At 40.6% G+C, this 22,775-nt stretch overlaps 2 protein-coding genes across 2 annotated transcripts in view; one reads left to right on the top strand and one right to left on the bottom strand.

The window, feature by feature from the left end:
* Window positions 1-13,314, bottom strand: part of kiaa0319l (KIAA0319-like ortholog) — a 27,119-nt gene extending 13,805 nt beyond the window's left edge. The window contains exons 1-10 of the mRNA XM_040121890.1: window positions 13,026-13,314; window positions 10,913-11,513; window positions 7,747-7,933; window positions 7,272-7,385; window positions 3,802-4,070; window positions 3,232-3,318; window positions 2,715-2,955; window positions 1,309-1,407; window positions 539-636; window positions 272-359 (exon numbers count right to left, since the gene is read on the bottom strand). Of these exons, the coding sequence (XP_039977824.1) occupies window positions 272-359; window positions 539-636; window positions 1,309-1,407; window positions 2,715-2,955; window positions 3,232-3,318; window positions 3,802-4,070; window positions 7,272-7,365 (976 nt within the window). The 5' untranslated portion in view covers window positions 7,366-7,385; window positions 7,747-7,933; window positions 10,913-11,513; window positions 13,026-13,314. The remainder of the gene's footprint in view (window positions 1-271; window positions 360-538; window positions 637-1,308; window positions 1,408-2,714; window positions 2,956-3,231; window positions 3,319-3,801; window positions 4,071-7,271; window positions 7,386-7,746; window positions 7,934-10,912; window positions 11,514-13,025) is intronic.
* Window positions 13,315-13,681: 367 nt separating this feature from the next.
* On the top strand, window positions 13,682-21,494 carry ncdn (neurochondrin). The gene is made up of 8 exons (XM_040121181.1): window positions 13,682-13,775; window positions 13,981-14,204; window positions 15,519-16,593; window positions 17,364-17,533; window positions 18,558-18,796; window positions 18,927-19,142; window positions 19,255-19,397; window positions 20,581-21,494. The coding sequence occupies exons 2-8, from the start codon at window positions 13,995-13,997 to the stop codon at window positions 21,000-21,002; spliced, it is 2,475 nt and encodes an 824-aa protein (XP_039977115.1). The 5' UTR covers window positions 13,682-13,775; window positions 13,981-13,994; the 3' UTR covers window positions 21,003-21,494.
* The last annotated feature ends 1,281 nt before the right edge of the window (window positions 21,495-22,775 follow it).

Here is a 22,775-nt window from a genome sequence, read left to right as displayed (position 1 = left end):
ATGTTTCGCATTTGCATTAATGATTTTTTTTAGATCACGAATGCTTTTGTCATATTACGTAATTTTCGGTGTTTGTGACTGATGAACCAGAATCAGCCTTGGAAACTATTCAACTTTATATGACTTATTCATGTAGTTTAGTTTTTGAAACTCCCTTTATTTTTCTTATTTGTGAGTTTAAGTTAGTAGTCAGTCTAGGTTATTCACTGCCTGAATATCTGAAAAACTTTGAGCGTCATAAAATTGCTTTTTACTTTAAGTTTGACCTCACCTGGTTTGACTGTGACATTGACGTAACCTTCTCCATGAGCCCCCTCCCCGTCCACTGTCACCTCAAACTCATACAGGCCCACAGTCAGCTGAGAGGGAGACGAAAGTTTGAGCAAATCAAGCAAGCATAAAGAGGAAGGAAGCTGTTTGAGACAATCTGTCTCCTTTACGCACACACTACCGAAACTGCCTGTTTGTGTGTTCAACAGAGCTCCAGCTGCATGTGTTATTTTTAGAAGAATATGAATATGAAAGTTGTGCTCTGTACCTTGCTGAGTTTAAGTGTCTTGCTGTGCTTTCCTTCCATCTCCCCACTGTAATCTTTGGGATGTGTTATAAGACGCCAGTCAAATGCATAGTTTATCCCTGTAGAGATGTAACAAAATTGAATAAATCAGTACTTTAAAACAAAACTGCTCATGCATTTTATTAAAATCTATCAGATGAGGATCATTTCTAGTTCAAAGATTTTGGTATTGTAGGAGCATGTCAAGGAGGGATCAAGGAATGAACAAAATTATGACGTGCATTCCTCTTCCTAATGTATAATCTTTTTCCAGTCTGATTTGAATTTCTCTGGCAGGTGTTCACTATGACAAACAGTATGGGGATGGTGACTCAAGAATACAACTCTCTAGCAGGTTGAATTTGATCACTCATTACTGAACACCAAAAATATGAGACCTTACTGAATGACAGCCAGTGTGTCCCTAAATTCCATAACAAGTCAAATCATTTTCCAGATATTTCCAAGTTGGGAACTGATAACTCACTACCACTTATTCACTGGAAATGCATTAAAAACTTAAACTCTACTACAAAATAATAATAAAAGTAGTTCTGCAGGTGTCTGAATTTGCTAAAATTATCCTTTTTAATAAACAATGTGTAATAAGTTTCCAGGTAACTTCAAAATGGCCCCTGTGGAAATGAGAACATAAACTGTTTCATATAAATCTTCTTATTGATCCCTTGTCTTGCTCAATTGATAAAACACACACAAAAACTGCAATACTTTATTTCATAATTCCATTTTACCTGGTGGGGGTGTTGGGACCACAAAGGCATTGAGTTCAACCTCGCTGCGGGGAAGTGTAACCTCCACACTCTGTCCTGCTGACACCACCAGCTCCCTCACTGTCGTTGAAGACAACACAGGATCAGAGTTGATGCCAAAATAACAGAGTGGAGCATTCAACAAGAGGAGAATAAATAACATACCTTGAGATCAATTACACAAATGTTATATCACCAAATGATGATTAAAAAAAATAATAAATAAATAAAAATAAAATTGTATTTCTTGTAGTTGATTATTGCTAAGGCAGCTCCTCTGAGCTCTACAGAGTGTTTCAGTGTCATTCAGCTCATTGTTTTGGTTTTATGGTACACAACTTTACTGTTCAGGTTTCCCCTCAGTGCAGTCATCAGCAATGGCTACAAATCCAGCAGTCAGCTGTTTTCGGTGAAAATGTCTAAAAACCCACTGTACACTGCTAAGCACAAAGCAGCAGACAGACAAACTCAGGAACTAGCTGGCGAAACTAGTGGAGCATTTATCAGCTACAGAGCCAGATATTTCCCTGAGGAGTTGGTGGAGACAAAAACAGAGCAACAAAGAAAGAGGATATTGAACTTGCATTAATCAGGTGGCCAGAAACAAGACTCCAAATGAGTGTTAATGTTCCTCCATATGCACTGAATGTGTAATTAGGCAACTGATTGCTAACAAGCTCGCCATACGAACTTAAAAGGTGATTAAGCGCCAGTGTTGTATTTATACCTTGTTTTTGCCAGAGGACAAAAAATTAGTTTAAGAGTGTAATCCAGTAAGTTACTGCTGCATTTCCATAAAGTTAGGGGAAATACAAGAAAGAGATTTTTTTTTTTAAAAACTCTTCAAACCAGATTTTCTCTGTAATGAGATGCATTGTTTTGTCTGTTGCCATTTTTCAGTTAATGTCAGAAAAATGGGGATATTGTCCATCAGGGAGAAGAAACTGATCATACGAGTCATTCCTTTTTGTAGAAGTCTGGCATGTCTCAGCACATTCCTATTGATTAGACTCATTAGGGTTTCACACTCACAGCACACGTTGCTTTCATCTGGGAAAAATAACATCTGCACAGTTAGCCATAAAATCTGTGAGCAAAGTACATCTTTTTTTTGTCAAACATCAGCCAGAGCAAAAACAATGAAGGAATAGAAATTTTGAGTGTGTGTAACAAAACCATGCAAGCTTAAAATTGACAAAAATGTATTTTAACCAACTTTGGTTAAAAGACAAAAAAAGGACCTGAAAGTCATGTGAAATCTGCCTCCAGGGCTGCACAAGCACAAGCACACAGCTTTTACATTATATATTAGCTCATAATTAATAAATGAGACAAGACATATTACTGTATGGGCTGAAATAGGCAATCTCAGACATTAACTTCCTTACCAGCCTGTGTTGGAGTTGGGATGGCAGTTTCAGTTGCTGCGGGTGAGCTGACATCACTGCTATTGGAAGACGCAGGAGTATCAACAGTGTTGCCCACCGTTGAGTTTTGTGGTGATGGAGCTGGAGCGGTGTCTGAACTCCCATTGGTTAACTGGCTAAGGTTCTTTTGGGCTGTCTGAAGAAGTGTGACGGCCCTGGGTACAGTTGGAGTTGGATGAGCTAATTCCAGTTTGAGACTTTCCTGCAGAGACAGTTCAAAATTGTAGATTTGAACTCAAAATAAAAAGGAGAAAATTTGGAGAACATTTAGGGGACCATATTGAATCCATTTTCAAGTTCATATTTTCATAAAATGTACTCTTATATTCCCCAAATCTGCCTCCACTACACTTTTATTTGACTAAACAATCTGTGGGATTCCAAGAATGATTTAAGAAAGATTAACATAGAAAGGGGAAGCACACAATCTGAAGATGAATATAAACATTTAAAATCAACCTATATTCTGTGAATTTACCGTGCTGGTAAGATATCCTGTGTACGGTCTGTGGCTTCCTGTATGCTGTGCATGACGTGCTTTTCTACGTCTTGCCGTGGTGGGACCCTTTAAGTTACAGAAAAAAAAGAATTTTCTATAAATTATCTATAAATCTATAAATATTTTTTTTAATTTAAAAAACTGTATATCTCACTGCATGGAACTTATTAGGATAATTTTTATGTAAAAACATAATAGTGGTGCAGATCAGGGTTCTGGCAGATACCAGATCTGCTCATTAAGGTAAATAGCGACCCTGCGCATCCCTGTAAAACAACATGCTGATCTTCTGCTTAAAAATTATAAATGGATAATGTTTCTTACAAATAAGAGAAAGCCAACGGTGGTATATTTATTTTTTTGTTTTTAAGTTTAATTTATTTGCTGTTGGCATTAGTCTAATCAATGACAGAACCATCTGAAAGGCAAATTGGTCTATCAGGACAAAATTAATAAATCACAAATGATCATTTAAATAATTCTGAATGCAGTTTCCTTAGCATAGACAGCCTTTCCTGTTACACCTTGGTCAGCCAGTAGCAGCCATACCTTGGAGAGCAGCTGAAGGAGGCCGGGGGACTCCTTCAGCTGCTGGGGCAGGGAGGAGATGTGGCAGCCCCTCTTCTGGGAGCAGCTGAGAAGCACACAGCGTCCGCCGAGGCTCCACACAGCATTGCAGCTTGGCTTTAAGCAGCAGGACTCCCAACATGTTGCCCCACCTCTCCCTTCTGCCAGAGGGTGCCAACCCAGGCTGATGACGCTGTTCCAGTGGATCCCCAGCACCCCGCCGGTCACCCGGCAGAGATCTGCTGACACACCTGGACCAGGACAGTAGGGGGGAAGTAGAAAATGATGATGTACTGTGCTGATGTTCGTAACTACTTGTCAAGATCTTTTTTTCAAGTCACTGTGAGAGATCAACACCTTTGCAAAAAAATCATACTTAAAAGAATAGGAGGAAAGTTCGTCAGGAAATAGGGGTGAAAGGGAGTATAACAGCTGAAGGTTATGAACTGGTTTCCCCTCAGAAATTCTGGGAAGAGTTTAGTAGGCACAGTTTGATGTCAGGATCTGCAAAAGGCGACATCATGGTAGTGCTTCGCCGGCTTTTCAAGATTTCACTTGTTTATATCAATCAGGGCATTGTTGGGTACTCTTGGCATTGTCACAGGCAAGAGGCAAAGTGAAACCCACAGTGAATTCCAGTCCCAACCAGTGAGACTTGTCACCGATTGGGCGTTGACTGAACATTTCTCTGAAAAGCTGACATGCAGCTGTAGTTCGAGCAGTCAGCCAAATCAGCAGCAGAGGGAGGAAGTGAGGTTTTTCCCTGAAAAAACAAGACACTGATTAAAACCCAAAGCACAGTATGCAGCACGCACAAAAACTCCACCCTCTAAGCCAGACCATATCAGACTCATATCAGCAGTGCAGTGAGCTGGGACATTTAGCTGCAGTATGTGTGTATTCCTCTTCAAGAGCACTGCTCTGGGTGATAGAACTATTCTTATTCAACCTTTTTGATGTATCAGATTAGATTATTCAGTTCAATCCATCCATATCCCAGATGATACATTCGTTGTGTAGCCAGGTACAATAAAGCAGCATCTTTTATAAAATATCGCAGAGTGTAAAAGTAACAAGGAAAATTAGTTTCACCAGTACTTAAGTGAATGTCCACAAAAGGCAGAAGCCAAACTAGCTGTGAATAACAGCCCAAGACAAAAGGAGAACAGCTGAGTCACTCTGTGAATTAAGAATACTACAGCTGCAATGAAAAAGAACTTTTATCGTCTTGCAGTTCTTAATGGTTGACCTGCAGAAGCAGATCAAATACATAGTTTGAACATACAAATACACAATCAAGGTGACAATCCTATACTGCAAATACTGGTACAGTAAATCATCACCTTTGTAATTTATTAGAAGCCCACTTTGAACAGTATACTCCTCTACTTTTTTCAAGATGTTGTAAACGACTGCGGCACAAGTACAGTTTATTCTGCAGCTTATCAGGAAAATCAAAACAGGTTTTTCGTCATCATTGATCCTATCCAATAAACCCTCAGAACCTTCTTTAAAGTTAGAATCCTTTAGGCTTTGTTCAGACTGAGGGCAAATCAGATTTGTTTCTCACATCATATCTTTGGGACAGACTGTAGACACTTATTTGCAAGTGATCAGACCAGGTGTGTGTCCAGACATCACCAACCTATTGTTGCCGTAGTAACAAAGTAGGAGTAGCTACACTGGTGACAGTTACGCTGTCAAGTCACAGTTCAGAGCTCTTCCGCTTTTGTCCTCCATAGACCCAAAAAACTGTACTCTCTGATAGCACTCTGCTAGTAGCAGCATGCTTCCTCCTCACTCCGTCACTCTGGATTTGACATAGTCATTGTGTGTGGCGCTGCGAGTGATGCAAAAGACACTCTGAAACCCAATTTTAGAAGTCAGAGCGTCCGGACTGAGATCTATCTGTAGAAATCCGACTGGAATTGCATTTTAAAACACTTCCAAATGTGAATTGGATCTGATTTGCAAAAATCGCATTTCACGTGGTTTTTTGCTGTCTAGGCTTTCTAAAAAAAAAAAAAAAAATCAATCCGGATACAATCTGGATATGCCTAAAAAAACATATTTGGGCTGGCAGTCTGAACAAGGCCTTAGATCTCAGTCCGGGTTGATCTTGAGTGGCCTCTTTGGCAGTTACTTTGTCAGAAATACAACAGGGGAGCAACTAGTGCATCTGTTCATAGTGCAGCCAAACAGATCTGTGTTCTTTTAATAAGGAGGTCAATAACGGGCTTTTTTCCATCATGCCATGAGCATCCATGATCTGATTTAATACTTCACAAGCTCAAAGAGTTTTCCACACAGCAGCAGGGAACAGTAAGAGGAGTTGGTTACCTTGCTAAAACGTTGGAGACCGCAACTCTTCATCTAACGGCTCACTGTGGCTGGTTCTCCTTGTTCCATTACTTCCTACAATATTTGAAACTGATTCGCTGTCAAACAAATGCCTCAAATGCCCATGTCTTCATTTGTAGACACATTTTTCATGAAGGATCGGTGTCAGCACTAACCTCAGTGACAAATACATTGCGTTACCTTTTACTGCTTCACAATAAAAGCCATTCCGTTATAAACAATAACGTTGGATTACATGCATTCATTGTTTTGTGAATCACTCGTGAAGGAAGGCAATCAGAAACCAGCGCAGGAACGGTGGACTCCACCACTAACAGTTAGAACTACTAAATAGAGAGGTAATTACAGAATATAACTGCATTAAATGGCTACTACTGAAAAATGATGACTATAAATAATATCAGAAAAGGGGTTTAAATTCATGAAAATCTTTATATTAGATTATAACTTTTAACATTTCCACTTTTGAACCTGGTGTTCTGTAAACAGAAGTAACACTAATATTTCTGGATATTTTAAAGATAAGAGTTTGTCCTGCTGATGGCCAACATATCAACAAAAGGAAAAAGGAAAAGGAAAGAAAAGAAACCAACAAAAATGGAATTAATTGGACCGTGTCCGACAGTGCTATACCAGAAACTGTTGCTACCATAGCAACACTAGAGCCAAAGGTGACTTTATGGGATGTCAGTGTAACTCAAGTCTGGAGAAACACAGGTCTTGCTATATACAAAAACCCACAAAAGCACTGTAGTTTGTTTGAGAAAGGGGTGTCATCCCACCCTTTGTCCACTGTTCTTCTGTCCCCCACCCTTCAATACACACACACACACACACAGCAGGGGTGCCCAACAGTCCTCTATCTGTCTGCCTCAGATTAAACGTATAGTAAATACCAACTAGCAACCTAAAACTATCCAAGTATTCTAGGACGGATGAAGACACACCCTGAGTAATCATAGGTGTGTGAATCTACTGTGCAGAAAACGGCTGATAGTTTAACACGCACAGATGTGAGTTTCCTTATCGGTTCTCTGTCAACAATTGTGTTTTTGCCAGTTGAGGTCAGGGTAACAAATGGTTTATTTTACCTGTGGTAGGAGCCAAGAGCCAGAGGTACGTCAGCGGTATGAGGAGGAGGTGAGGTAAGCTCCGGGTGAGCAGCTTGTGGTGTGCATAGGGCATTTTCCTTCAAGACCAAAGACCTGGAAAAAAGAATACAGAATGACTTTTGAAATAACTGATGCAGCCATTAAGACATCAAGTATATCTTCTACGGAGAGCTGGAACAAGCTGATACAGAATATATGCAATACTGTCACGCACATTGGAGTAATCTGAACTTCAAACCTTAAAGGTAGTTAAGGGGGAATCAAAATGGGAAACTATATTTTAAGGGTTCACATTCATTCAAAAGAAATTACCCATCGAAGAAAAATAAAATAAGCAAAAATTACATAACTAAACAAACTTAACATGGCAAAGTGTTATTGGTAACTGCAATGAAACAAAAAGCTACAGTGCCACTAAACTAAAACGGCAACCTGCAAAACACGCCATGGTTACCTTTCTCCTGGCCAGGGGGATGGAAGTAAGATTTGCAGGAAGAGAGAGGGAGTTACGACTTAGGTTGGCAGCAAGGTGCTGTGAGGTGATGGGTGAAGATGGGTCAACACCAGCACTCTGAGGAAGAGATCCAACATTGCCTTGCCACGTCTGGGGCCTTCACAGGCTCAGCTGCTCAAACACTATGCTAGAGAGGGGAGGACAGAGAGAGACATAATTTAATATTTTAATCATAAATATAATTCAAGTTAGGCTGAACAAACTTGTAGCGCTAAAGAGCTGGGAAATATATCAATATTACTGTATACATTTTAGTGTAAATGTATTTTTATATGATCAATGTGACACAATTTTACAAAAATCTGTTATACAAATTAATACTTCCATGTAAAAAGTCATCATAATTGAACAAAATGTGTTGTTGACGTTTTTGTTTTACACATGAGAAGAACTTTGTCTGATGTAATGCATAACAGTGGGACAAAGTTGTCAGAAAAATATTCAAATTAATAGTTTCATAGTGATTTAAGCTGCATCGCCCCCTGCCATGAATTATTCAGGTTTTTCCTCCTTCTCTGCCTTGATTACTGACAGTCACCAGTGCTGCAGCTCTATAGCAAAGCACTCTAAATATCACATCAACTTGATGACAAACATTTATGCAAATAAGTCTCAATCGGTTCACCTGGAGGTACTCTGCCGAGAGAGCAAAGCAGAGGAATGTTACTTGAGCTGTATTAATACTTTAACTGTATGTAACGTGCACCTGAGCATTACAAGATCATTATGACAAACACTATATCATCAATGGCAGATACTATTCAAGGGGACAGAGGGAAAAGTTTAAGATTCGTAAATTCTGTGGCATGTTCAATACAAATACTACTCTTTCTTTTCAAAGTACGACAGAGAAGGAAATGTTCCTTGTTTGAAGGTATAACAAATACAAAGACAGTTTCAATATTGCAGCAATTCTGCTAATGTCCGGTTGACAGTAAGTCTTGGGGAGGTATAATATGACTCAATATCCTGTGACTGCCTCCCTTTTAACTATAAGTTGAAGACAAACTGAAGTGAAAAAGTAAAATAAAAAAGACTGACGTTAGCTAGATGCTATATATTCATATGGTTGGGAATAATGTTACTCTAGCTCCCTTGGTCAGTATTAAGACATAGAGATGATGCATTCCTCTGTAGAATTACTACTTTGCAAGTAAAGTGTACAAGATAGATGATAGCTGATAGGTAGTTTAATGAAAACACATAATTTTGTCTAAACTGGAAATACTGTATCTCTCACACAACAATACTATATCCATTAAAAGGGAATCATTACTACTGCAGTTTGTATTTGGACAGTGAAACAATTTGCCTCTGTACACCGACACAATGGATCTGAAACGAAGCCATGAAGATGTGACTGAAGTGTAGACTTTCAGATTTATTCAAGGGGTTTTACAAAAATATCACATTAACTGTTTAGGAATTACAGCAGTTTTTTTAATACATAGTCCCTCATTTCCAGAGGCTCAAAAGCAATTGGACAAACCAACATAATTATAATTATTATTTTTAATACTTGGATAAAAATACTTTGCAGTTAATGACTGCTTGAAGTCTGGAACCCTTGATAATCACCAAATGCTGAGTTTCCTCCCTTGAGATGCTTTGCCAGGCCTTTACTGCAGCTGCCTTCACTTGCTGCTTGTTTGTGGGTCTTTCTGCCCTCAGGTTTGTCTTCAGTAAGTGAAAAGCAGGGTCAGTTGGGTTGAGGTCAGATGACTGACTTGGCCATTGAAGAATATTGCATTTCTTTGCCTTGAGAAGCTCTTGTGTTGCTTTCACAGTATGTTTTGAGTCATTATCCATCTGTACTGTGAAGTACCATCCTATCAGTTTTGCAGTATTTGGCTGAATCTGAGCAGATAGTACAGTACAGTACTCTATAGACTCCAGAATGCATCCTGCTACATCTATCAGCAGTCACATCATCAATAAACACTAGTGACCCAGTTCCATTGGCAGCCACACATGCCCATGCCATAACACTGCCTCCACCATGTTTGACAGATGATGTGGTGGCTTTGGATCCTGAGCCATTCCTTTCCTTCTCCGCACTCTTCTCTTCTCAGCATTCTGGTACAAGTTAACCTTAGTTTCATCCATCCAAAGAATCTTGTTTCAGAACTGAGCAGCCTTTTTTAGATGTTTTCTGGCAAAGTCTAATCTGGCCTTTCTGTTCTTGAGTGTTACCAGTGGTTTACACCTTGTGGTAAACCCTCTTTATTTACATTCATGAAGGCGTCTCTTGATTGTAGACATTGACAATGAAACGCCTACCTCCTCGAGAATGTTCTTGACCTGGCTGGATGTTGTGAAGGGTTTTTTTCCTTATCAAGGAAAGAATTCTGTGATCATCCAGGTCTTGTGATGTTGCTTCGCCAGTGCATTCCATCTTTTTAAGAATGTAACACATTAATGATTTGGCCACTCCTAAAGTTTCTGCCATTTGTCTGACTGGTTTGTTTTGCTTTTTCAGCCTTATGATGGCCTCCTTCATTTGCAATGACACCTTTTTGGACTGCATATTGAGATTTATCATGAACAGCTACCAAATGCAAATTCAACACTTGTAATCAACTCCAAACCTTTTATCTGCTTGATTTGTCATGAAATAACGAGGGAAGAGGCCGCACCTGATACTGCTCGTCAGTCAATTGTACAATTGCTTTTGAGCCTCTGGAAAAGAGGGACTATGTATAAACGCTTAATGCAATATTTTTGTTAAACCCCTTGAATTAAAGCTGAAAGTCTACACTTCAATCACATTTTCATGGCTTTGTTTTAAATCCATCATGGTGGTGTACAGAGGCAAAATTATGAAAAATATGTCACTGTCCAAATATTCATGGCCCTAACTGTATCAGTTAAGAAAGATGCTGTTTAAAGAAAGCCATGTTAACAACCAAGTTAAAAGAACAAGAAATAGAGGTAAGAAAATATACCAGAGACAATCCTACAGCAATACCAAAAGCAGTTTAAGAATTATAATACAATCACTACAAACTAATCAGATGAGTCATTAGATTATCAAATGCTGGATATAAATACTGTATTATTTGAAGTGAAGTCCTTCACTTACACAGTGTAAACTGCTGACACAAACCTTTATGGTCTTCTTCCATATGGGAATCTGCATTCCTGAATGTGGCTGCTTGAGCCTAAGCAGCTCAGCTCAGACAGTCCCAAATCCACAAACAGTCATTTGTTCTCCTGCACTTGTTTTTCTCTCCCAGGTAAGCCACCAAAATAAACTTTATGAAAAATATCTCCAGGTAAAAATAATCCAGACAAAAAAAAATCTGATTGACTCAGTCCCGTTTTTTCCTTCCTTACTAAAGTCACAGCAGTGTGGATTTCCTTTTTTTCCCCCCGTGCAATAACTGCAGAGCCGCTGGCGGTGACTTTGCGTATGCAGAGCAGCAGCAACGCTCAGGTGCACTCAGTCACCTGGGCTGATGACAGCTCAGCCATTAGAGACTTTAATGGCTAATTTTCCCTTGAGAAGCTTCTGCAGAACAATGATCTCTGTGACCAAGAACCCCCTTTTACTTAGGGAGGACAAGTTCTGTCTGTCTTTGGCTGTTCCTCCTCTTCCTCTCTCTCTCAGTCGCAGCAGTCAGTAGTGGCATCGGTTTCTAGGCAGACAGGTTGGTGGAGCTTTCTCTATAATTACACCAAGTCCCACGCAACGTTTCTACTGGCTTCTACAGGGGAAGGAAAATATAAATGTTTTTATTTCTCTCCCAGACAGAGTCTTTGAAAAATCAACAAAACAATAATAAACCTCCCATTCTGCTGTGTGACTACAGAAAAATCCTTACAGCAGCAACAGTTCTAATCCTAGGACAATATTTATATGGGCACATTACAAGTATCACATCAATACCATAAACCCCCTTGTATAGTTATATCATAAGAGATTAAAAACATATGAATACACACCGAGACTCTTATACAGTAGGCTAAGCTTACAGTTCAGTACAACTGTATATAAACACATGCTGTTAGTCTCTTAGCTTCTTACAGATTTTTCACCAGACAACTCATACCAGCTTACTTTGTGTTTAGGTTGCTATTAGCCTATCTTATTCAGTTTTTGCACTTTTTCTGATTCATAGTATTTATTTTGTCTTGCAGGAATACTATATGCACTGACGGCAATAGACATTGTTTTTATGATTTTTCTTGATATTATATTTAACGAGGACCTATTTTGACAGTTTTGTTTTCCTTTTAGCTGTCATTTCTTGTTTTTATTGCTACTGGATGTCACTTTTTCTAAATGATGGCTTTCATTGTGTTTACTGATGGATGAATCTCTTTTGATGTCTAGTCAAATCTGCCATGTGGGACAATAAAGACCAAACTGAACTGTCAACATATTGATTAGCGGATCAACAGATAATATAAAAATCATTCATTAAGACAGAACACTTGCGTGACAAGGAGTTGAATTTCTAGTATTTTCATATTAAAAGATGAAAACTCAAAGTTTCTTGATCTGTCTAAATGAGGAACATCACTCGAGGCTCTGGTTGCCTGTGTTGGTAATTACATCTATTTTTAGTTTATCAAGTAAATTATTAATTGACAAAACAACACAGCAAAAAGAAAGTAACTGTTAATTAAGTCCTACTCTATAACAATGATTAGTTCTTGTACAGTGGGGATTAACTGACTGATTAAAATGCAAATAGGTGCATGATTGACTGCACGAATGAGGGTCTGTCGATCAAATGAACTGCATCAGTGAACGCACTGGGATATCTGAGACATTACATCCAAAATGGTGGGTTCATGCATTATGTATGTTACCAGCCTGAACACAACAGCCAGGTTTTACTCAAGACAAGATGTTTCTAACTAGCTGTCAGATAATTTAATATAGGCCGATAGCTAGAGCCTGCGTAGTGCACTGGACTATCACAAAATTGGAGAAAGAGTGACGGCCGAATCAATAACATGACACTTTTTAATCTGGTAGGTCGGTTTTTATAAAGCATACCCACGTCCCGATACTGAGACGCGGAGGTTGGTGTGGTACACCATAAGGTAATTCACCTGTATAATCCGGGATCACTCCCGTTTAAGGCACCTTCAGGCTAACAGCAGCTGGCGTCTCTGTTTCACTACATACCATGCAGTATTCATCCGGTGCGTTTTTAACGGCAACTGTCAAGACACCGTTAAAGACAGAAAAGTGCACAATGACTTACAGTAGCGGAAAATGGCACAGGCTTTCACTTCGGTCGGTCGCTGTGAAGTATTGTGTCGTCGCTGTTGTTATCCCCGGTACAGTAAATTGGGTCAGTATTCCTCTCGCTTGTACAGCTGATGTGCCGTGTGACCGCTGTAAAGCCAGTCCTCCTACTGATATATAGTGCTCTCGGTGGCTGGATTTTCAAAGTAAAGCACCCAGGGACAAAACCGTTGGAACGTTTTGCGGACGATAGAAGCACAATAATTGAAATTAGCGATACGTTTGAGAAGAACTATTAAGTAAGTACACCAGGCTACAAGTTATATTACATACATGACTACTCTAATTCTAGTTTTGCCTGTGTTGCGTCTTTTAATGAAACTGAAGACGGTTAATCCGACTACTTCCGCCGCCGTGCGCCACCTGCCGACCAGCTATCAATGTCGAACAAGTTCAGCTCAACAGAAAAAGTTAAACTGCTGAAATTTAGCCATTACCATGGTACACTTTAATGTTGAAAACGAAAAAAAAAAAAAAAAAAAAAGAGTGAAATGTTTCTCTTGGCATCAAAAATAACGCGGTGTCGCTTCTCCTACGTTGCAACACGGACCAAAATGGCGCCTCCGCCTTCCAACTATCCCCGTTGCGATTGGTTCACTGACATTGTCGGAGCGCTGTCATTGGTTCGTTGTAGCTTTATTTTGACGGTCTACTTCCGGAGAGTGCTCGACGGGCTGCTGTCGCGCGTGGAGGGGCTATCTACAAAGTAAGTCATTTTTATGAACGTTAACAAATTCGAATTTTTCTCACAAACAGTTACTGTGAAAGACTCAGCAAACCAAATGAAAACCATTAGATCAGGCTACTCTTGTTGCCCTCACCGGTGTGGAGCCAATTTCAAATCTTTTTTTTTTTTTTTTTTTTTAAGTTTTCTTAACGTTACTTTTTAAATTTCTCTCTCGGGTAAATAGTCGCCAAGGTCATAATGGCTGACAGTGCCGACGTTACGCCTGTCGTGAGCAGCCAGACTCCTGAAAAAGGGGAGCAGGGAGGAGGAGAAGGTGGAGGACGCTCAGACACGGATGGGGAAGATGGAGGAGGTTTGACTGATGTTCAGAGAGAGGTGTTGGAGAGGTGTCTTCACGCACTCAAGCATGCTAAAAATGACAGTCACACGCTGGCTGCTCTTCTGTTGGTAAGTGTCTTACCCTTGTGGGTACACTGAAGTAAAAGGATACACGTGACGAGTGCGCTGATTGAGTGTGTTTGTACCTGGTTTTATCCTGGTTTTGGAGAAAGATAAAGCACTGAGAAACCTGACTATCCATATTTGTGTATTCTTAAGTCTTTGATCATCTTTGTCCTGGCAGACTCTTCCGCATCTTAGCCAATCTCTCTCATTTCTACCCTGACTGATTTGCAGTTGAGCATGAAACCAGATTGGCTTCTACATGTATACTTTTGCAGTTACCACCCTACTGTATTTCAAGTCTCCCTCTGATCACTAGTAATTTAAGACAAAGAAACGATACAGTGTATGCTCTGCATTACCCATGTGATACTGCATTTTCATTTCAGCGTATAGATTAACCACAAATTATTTACCATGATATCTTTAGTTTTACTCATACCAATATGTAACATGGGTTGAGGACGCACCAGCAAACATGGCAAAGAATGATCAGACACCTGGACAGGGTGTTTATATGCCGCAGTATTACGTTTTCTATAGGAGTACTCAAGCGTACATATGTGGGTTTTAAAAGAAAAAACAGGGATACAGATGTATTTAGGTTTCTGAAACCAGGATATGCTGTTTGCATAAGAAAACACATAGCTAGTATACTCCAAAAATAACCAGGATACTAGTTACATTACGTCTGTAATACAAATATGTAATTACAGGACAACTAGTGATTAACAATACTGATACTGTAGTTGTGGTTTTGAGATGCCAGATTCTGGGATTTTTTCCTTCCAATAAAAAAAAAAAAAAAACTTAGAATAACATCACTTTCCAGAAACAATGTCCCTGTTACTGCCAATATATTACAAACCTTGCTGTGAATATTTGCTTTCTACTGAAGAAATAGTCCCTAAGAAAACTGTTTCCAGCATGTTCTGTGGACTATTCAGAGTGAGGAGGACATTGTTTATGGAAAAAGGTGTTAGTGTAGATTTTTAAGTTAAATGCTGTGAGCACCATACATGAGATTCCACTCTCCCTCATTGTATTCGGATGGAGGAAGAAAACACCAGAGACACATATCTCAAAATATGGGAAGATAAAACCAAAATTATGGTTAGATAACAGCAAAGGTAATTAAGAAAATATGTTGTTTTTTGTTATTTGGGTGAACTGACCCTTTAACTCAATTACAATAATCCAAATATAATGACATAATGACAAAGTGCAGTGTCTGAAAGTTTCCTGCTCAGGTCTTCACAACCGTCAGCTGTTCGCTATGTAGCTGTGATTTAGTTTGTTGTTTTCCTCTCTCTATCTTAGATCACTCGTTTGTGCCCAGCAAGCCAACTAGACAAACCCACCTTGAGACGCATTTTTGAGGCCGTGGGACTAAACCTCCCAGCTCGGCTTTTGGTGACAGCGGTCAGAGGGCATGACAACACTGGCTTACCCCCACATGAACTCCTTTCATTGGGTACAGCTCTGTTGGCTGCCCTGAGCACAGACCAAGACATGGCCTCCCATCCCCAGCTCCTCACCACCATCCCGCTCCTGCTGGGCATTTTAGCGAATGGTCCCACGTCAAACCCGCAGAAACAGGCTGCCCAGGAACAGAACCAAGCTGGAGAGAAGGGGCAGAGCCCAGATGCTAAAGTACAATCAGCAGAGAGTTCAAGCCCAGAAAGTAATCCTGCCAATGTGGCAGAATCAGCAGGAGAGAGCAAGACCTGCGAGCAAAAGGGCGACGATGGCAGTACATCAAAAAGAGTGTCGACATCTAAAGAAACGTCACTGTCTGCAAATCTCGATGAGGCAATGGCTGCTGACTGCTACCAGGTACTGACAGCTGTGCGTGCCTTACCTAGGGGTCCTGACCAGCTCCTGAGCAGGGGTGCTGTCCCTGCTCTGTGTCAAGCAGTGGAACAAAACCAGACTTTCAGCCATGAGAGGGGGCTTGCCTTGCTTGGTGTCCTCCTCTCAGGTAAAACCAAGGACAAAGCGTGGAGTAAACACTCTGCAGAACTCCTCACTCTGCTGGTCAGGCTCTCTAAAGACTTCTGCCAGTCTAAAGACCAGGCCAGACTGGACATGTGTTCCCAGCTGGTGCAGTTTCTCCCCCCAGTAGGAGTGGCAGTAGAGAGTGAAGAGCTGAAGGGAGTCGTGAGCCGTGTGTGGGGGGTATTGAGACCCATGATGCAGGCTAAGTTGACACCGAGGCAGATCGGGCCGATCCTGGTACTCTGTGCATGTCTGCTGGATTTGTATGGGTGGGAGCTAGTGGGACCGCCAAAGTTCTGCTGCCTACTGGTGAACCGGGCCTGTGTGGAGGTCAGAATGGGCCTGGAGGAACCTCCTGGTAACGAGCTGAGCCCAGAGCTGCAGCACACACTCACAGGTAGTTTATTAATTGTCATTACAGCCTCTGCTTATTTTGAACAGTTCACCTTCTTGCAAAGCTGAAGCCACGCTAACACTTTATGTTTACGTGTATTTCCTGGGTGTGATTTTTGTGGAAAAATAGATGCTGTTTAGCAATCAACTAGGAAGTCCTGGACGTTGATTCTCCAGGAGCATATGAACACAGAATAAATGTAATGGCTTGGTGATGAAAACTATATATAGGCAGCTAGCTGAGATTGAGACACACAAAAAAAATCTAAAATAGCTCAACCTCTTTCCATTTTCTTTGGAGTAAAACAGTGATAGGAAGTAAAACTGACAGATAAAATATCTAGCCCACACTGCTCCCTTAGCCATTTTGTTATTTTGAAAACATATTTGTGTAGCTGTAGTCAACGTTTTAGTAATCATGAGGCAAAGAGTCCCAAGTCAGTCTGTGCAATCCCCCATGAAATTTGTGACTAGCTACCAAAATGTGGGAAAAGACATTTTCTTTCCCCACATTTTATATATTAATTTAACTATTATAAAATATATTATTTGCGGATTATATTTCCCTACACAATTGTCCAAAAGCTATTCCAAAGCCTTTTTGACAATGCCAGAAACAAAGCTCTGGTACAGAAATATGAAAATTCTATTTTCTTTAGTTTTTTTTTTTTTTTTTTTGAGGTATTGAGCTAATGTTGTGAAATCATGTAAGTATGATCTGATTAAACATGACTAACTTCCTTTTTTGTTGAAACCTCCTCTTCTCATTCTTAGGCTGTTACCGAATCATGGAGGCTGCCATAGAGCAGGCCTGCAGTCCGGCCCTGTCGCAGACCGCTGCACCTCCCCAGAGCTCCATCTCCTCAATCAGTCTGCAGCAGGGCAGGCAGGTCGTCGGGGTTCTGGAGGAGGCCTTCTCCGCTATAATGTACCACCTGCAACAGGTGAGAGAATGACGCTGGAGCCTCTGTTGGTGGCGCTTTTGATAGTTTTTACACCCAACTAGCTACCTGTTGCTGCTTCTGGAAATGTAATCACTCTTTGTGCACCAAAGAATTCTTCCTGCTGCTGGGCCAATAATATACATGTCCAGTAGGAATTATGAGTATGAGATAAATGACTTAGTAAATGACAAATATTTTATTATATAGCATCATAACTAGCCACTTGATTTTGAAACAATAAGCTCACAAATAGCGCTCAACCAATCAGTTAATTGTTTAGTCAGGTGACAAAAATAAGCAACTTTTTAAAAAGTGGATTCATTCTTTCACTGCATTTTTCAAGTAAAGCTGTCAACCATTCCCTAGTTACAGCCTCTTAAATGTGAGGACCTGCTGCTTTTGTTTCTCTCATTTGATACTAAACTGAATTTATTTACATTTTGGACTGTTGATTGGGGAAAACAAAACATTTGATAACATGACCTTGATCTCCAAGACATTGTAATGGACATTTTTTGCTGGTTCTTGACGTTTTAAAGACCAAACGATAAACCAATTAATTGAGAAAATAATTGGGAGATTCACTGATAATGAAACTAACTAACTTCAAGTTACAGCTCTTCTTACAACCAACCATGATTTCTGTTCATTAATAGGTTTTTTTGATTTGGATTCCATTTCTTCTCCTTCATCCTGCCAAATTATATATTTTATTGTATTTTAAATTTTTAAAATTCTCTGTTACTGTTTGAGAATGTAGCAATGGGAAGGTAATCCAAAACATGCAAAGATGCATAAAACAATTCATGAAATTGGTATACGTTACAATATTTTGTATTATACCAGCTGAGGAGAGAGGGTAAAAAGTTTTATGTATAAATCTTTATTCATATGAAAATTTAGCAAATTATTTCTTTCACCATTTTAAAGTCCAGTAATAATGATTCTTTGTACTGTGAAACCACAGGCCTCCTCAGAGTTTAATCACTAAAACACTCTTCCTCTTTTCTTCCTGTTCTCATAGGTCGATGCGAGTCAATATGGTGACCCTTTCATTTTTGCCACATTCCGCTCTCTGTGTTCATGGCTGGCCGAGGAGACTTCCTGTCTGAAGGAGGAAGTGACTGCACTGCTGCCTTTCCTGATCAGCTACTCCCGGAGCCACCTGCGGAGCGAGAGCCCCGAGCAGGGCCTCTCTGACTGGATGGCCACGATGTCTGTCTCTGAGGAGAGAGGGCCCTGGACGGGCAAAGAACCTCTGAGGTAAAGATGACGATGCGATGCAGAGGGGATTAATCAGTCATGTTAGAAACACAACGACATATCCATATGGCGTTTTTACCGATGTGGTGTCCGAGGGCTGGCATTCAAGAAGACGTCTTCCTCTCTCCAGGTATCTCCTCCCGGCTCTGTGCCACCTGTCAGCGGAGGAAGATCCCAGGAAGGTGCTGCTCACGCTCGACACCCCGGCCCTGCTGGTGGACTTTTTGTCCCAGAGCTGGAGTTCCCTCAAGGGGAAAAGTGGGATGGCGTCGGCCAGGGATCCCAGCATGGAGACGGCCTGCTCAGCCCTCCTCAACTTCACCGTCACAGAACCAGAGAGAGTCAGGTAACACAGCTGGTGCACAAGAGAAATACTCATCTGAAGCCTGCAGGTTAATTGGAGTGAATGAAATCGTGCTGTAATATCTAACTTTTGTGTTTGTTTGTTTGTTTTCTAGGAAGGACCCATGTTTTAGAACCCTAGAGGCTCTTCTGAGTGAAGCACTTCCAGTTTTGGTGCATAAACCCTGTCTCCTGGTCCTAGCAGCAAATTACTGCACTTTGGGACTAATGATTGGCAGACTCAAATCAGCTCCTTCAGGTGAAAGTGGTTTTGGTTGTTCACACACTTGGTACCATTTTATTTGTCATGACATCAACGCTTATAGATAGTTAATTATATGCAAATACGCTCTGTACTATTGTTATCATGTCATGAGTCTGTATATAAAATTCCCAGTAATTCTATAGTATAATAAAGCAAACCTACAATTTTATTTTAGTTCTTTTATTTGTATTTCCCTCCAGTGTTGCTGACACATTTTAAAGTTCCACGGCTTGTATGATACACCTTTTCCACAGCAGACGTTTTGACTTATCATAGCAGGAAAAGCACAGATGTTACTAATACCATTAATGATGGCTCGGTTGTATTTGAGTGTATCAGTAAGCCCTGTGACAGTGAGACACTGAGCCAACATTCACACTACCAGGATCCTGAAACCGAAGCAGCTAAATGGAAATCGGCCATCATTAATTAGATTATTAACACCTGTGCTTTTCCTACTGTGTCTTCTGTGAAAAAGGCCCATACCCGGGCTGTGGAAACTGGTAAACCTAAAAGGAATGCAGCCATTACTAATGTTATTAGTTACCCTTTTGCATTTCCTTATATAACTGCTTTGAAAAAAGCCCTATGGGAATGCAGATGATGTGTGCTCTAGGTTGGGCAGAAACGCTGCTGTACACAAGATGCAGACTGGGGCTGTAAACATTACTGTTATGTTCTCTTAAAACCTTAGAGTTGACTGAGTCTCAGAGAAAATCTGTAAACCTGCATTAATCGATCGCTCTGTCGACCCTATATTGTGAAAGGAGTCGCTTGTAGTGCCAATATTCACGGACAATTTTCACACAATTCTGAGGCTCTCTTTCTTTGCTTTTTAGCTTGTATTAACTCATTGTTTGGGTTGGCATGTCCTGAACCACTCACATCAATATTTGTTGGCAGCTGTTTGATGGTGGGCAGGAAATGTACAGACAAACTCACAGAGCGGCTGGTGAACATTGTCGAGCAACTAGTAAGATCAAGAAGGTGTAATGCAGCTATGACTGTAAATTGTTTCGGTGGCACCCTTGCAACATTTTAATTTCATATCTAGTAATGTGTCCCTGATTGAAACCCCACATTTAAAATTAAATATAAGCACAAAATAAGTTATTGGTAGCCTTAGGTTCAGAAACATTAGACTCCACTAATAACACTTGCTTTTTTGTTTTTCCAGGATCAGTGGAAGCGGGCCAGAGGCGTTTCTTCTCGTCAGCTCTCCGGTTCCTCTGCGGTGCCCTGGACTCTGGCTCCAGCCCCGGTTCGGTTAAGGTGAGCGTCAGCTGGGAGGAGAGCTGGGAGGAGGCTGCGGAGCTCTGGAGATTGGGCTTGCAGGCTTTGGGAGGCTGCGTCCGCGCTCAGCCCTGGATCACCACCCTGGTCAGAGAGGAAGGTTGGCTCAAGCACACACTCGCCATGCTGGGTCAGTGTAGCGCACTTCCTGACCAGCACACGCAGGAGCCGCTAGAGGAAGCTCTGTGTGCCATGGCGGAGCAGTGCCCGGTCTGTAAGCAGGAGATTGGAGACATGATGATGAGAAATGATAAAGGAGCTTTGAACTGTATGAGGAACCTGAAGAGGTCAGTGGGAGTGAAGTGAAAGCGAGCTGCTGCCGATGGACTATGTGCTCTTTGATGGAGTATTTTTAACTTGCAGAGTTGAAAATGAAGTCGCACTATGAAAATAAAAAAGCACAGCTATTAATGAAGCCAAACTGGTGTGGTTATTAGTCATACCAATCTGACATGGATAATGTGTACTCAGGCTTTTTTGAAATGAGATGAAAAGCCCAAAATGCCTAAGCCCACACAGAAAAGGGGGAAAACGATGTATTTCTGTGTATCATATTTTTCAGTGTAAATAGTGTAATTCTACCCTGATAACGAGACTGAGATGCCTTTTTGTTTTCACTATTTGCATCAGTGAAAAAATCTGAGGAGTGGGCCTCCAATTCGTTGACAACCAGGTAAATGTAAATGCCTGTTGAGACGGCTGTGCTCTCCACGTGGAACGGAAAAACATACAAGCTGTTTCTTACACGTGAATGCTGAAATGTGAATGCATTTAATAAAGAATTATTTTGTTAGAGAACAGTAAGCTTTCTTGCCAATGTTACTTCCCTTTTATTTTCTTGTAGCTGTAGGTTGACGTCCATTTTTACCACTGGACAGTTGGAACATTTCAGCCTGAAGACCGCTGAACTGTTAATTTGTCCACTGGTTCACCAGTGGAATAAATCTGATACAGGTGATAAAATAATCTGCAGTAACCTCAGTATCCAGCTAACAATGGCCCCCTCGCTGTAGATGATCCAAGAAGAAATGTTTCCTCTTTCCTCAATTACCACAAGATGGCGCAGTCAGACATAATGTGTGCTGAAGTTCTTGATCACCATTTCCTCTGTCCACATTTCTGTTTCCTTGTTTTTTTTTCTAAGATAACCACATTGATCATTGCATTAAATTAAAATGGATTATTAAAACATCAAAACGTGCAAAATGTCCACAAAGTACGATGTGAAGTTATTATATTTTTCAAACCAAGGACATGACATCAAGTCAATTAATTATTTGAATGTTTTTTTTTCTCGAAGTGCAACAATGAATTGCATTGTTGACAGTTATCCTTAAGCTGTAACTTCTCCTAACAGTAAATCTTTAAATGCAATACATGTTTTTGCTCAGAGACATTTGTTGGAATTTATCTCCCCTTCACCGCCGAAAACCAGGACCTCATGCTGCAGATTTACATGGCTCAGTAAAAATAATGTAAAGATTCAAAGGAAGAAAAACGCATTTATTTATTTTTTTTGTCGACATCTGTGATCCCTTGCCTTGTAATTATCACCGGCCAGCCACTCCATCCCTGATTCTTTAGTCCATGTCCCAACTGTGGAAAAAAGTTTTTAGCTACCCCCCCCCCCCACCTCGGCTCCTGTCACCTCCCGCCCTCCTTTTTTGTTAGCCCACCCCTCCCTAACACCCGTCTCTTTTTCTCTCTGACTCATCCATACAAACTCCTGCATCGTCGCTCAAACTAACTCACTCCTCTCGGCTCTGTACCTTCAGCCTCCTTCCACCGCGTCTCATTAACCCCTCAGCTGCCGCCTGACACCCAGACTGAGCGCCTCCATCACCACCACCACCACCACCATGCTCTGGAAATCCCGAACCAAGACTGACCTCCTGCAGGTAAAAGAAACACCACGGATTTTTTTTCCTTTTTTTTTTCTGTTTTCATCGGTACATTTTTTTTTCTTCCAGCAGCTACATGTAGGTCTGTTATGTTATGCCTGAATCCATAATAATAATAATAATAATAATAATTCAACCAGTGAGTGATTCAGTGTGGATTTCAGCAGGTGAAATATCT

The sequence above is a fragment of the Xiphias gladius genome, chromosome 24 (assembly GCF_016859285.1).
Source record: "Xiphias gladius isolate SHS-SW01 ecotype Sanya breed wild chromosome 24, ASM1685928v1, whole genome shotgun sequence".
NCBI classification, from domain to species: Eukaryota; Metazoa; Chordata; class Actinopteri; order Istiophoriformes; family Xiphiidae; genus Xiphias; species Xiphias gladius.
This window is presented reverse-complemented; position numbering and strand designations above follow the sequence as displayed.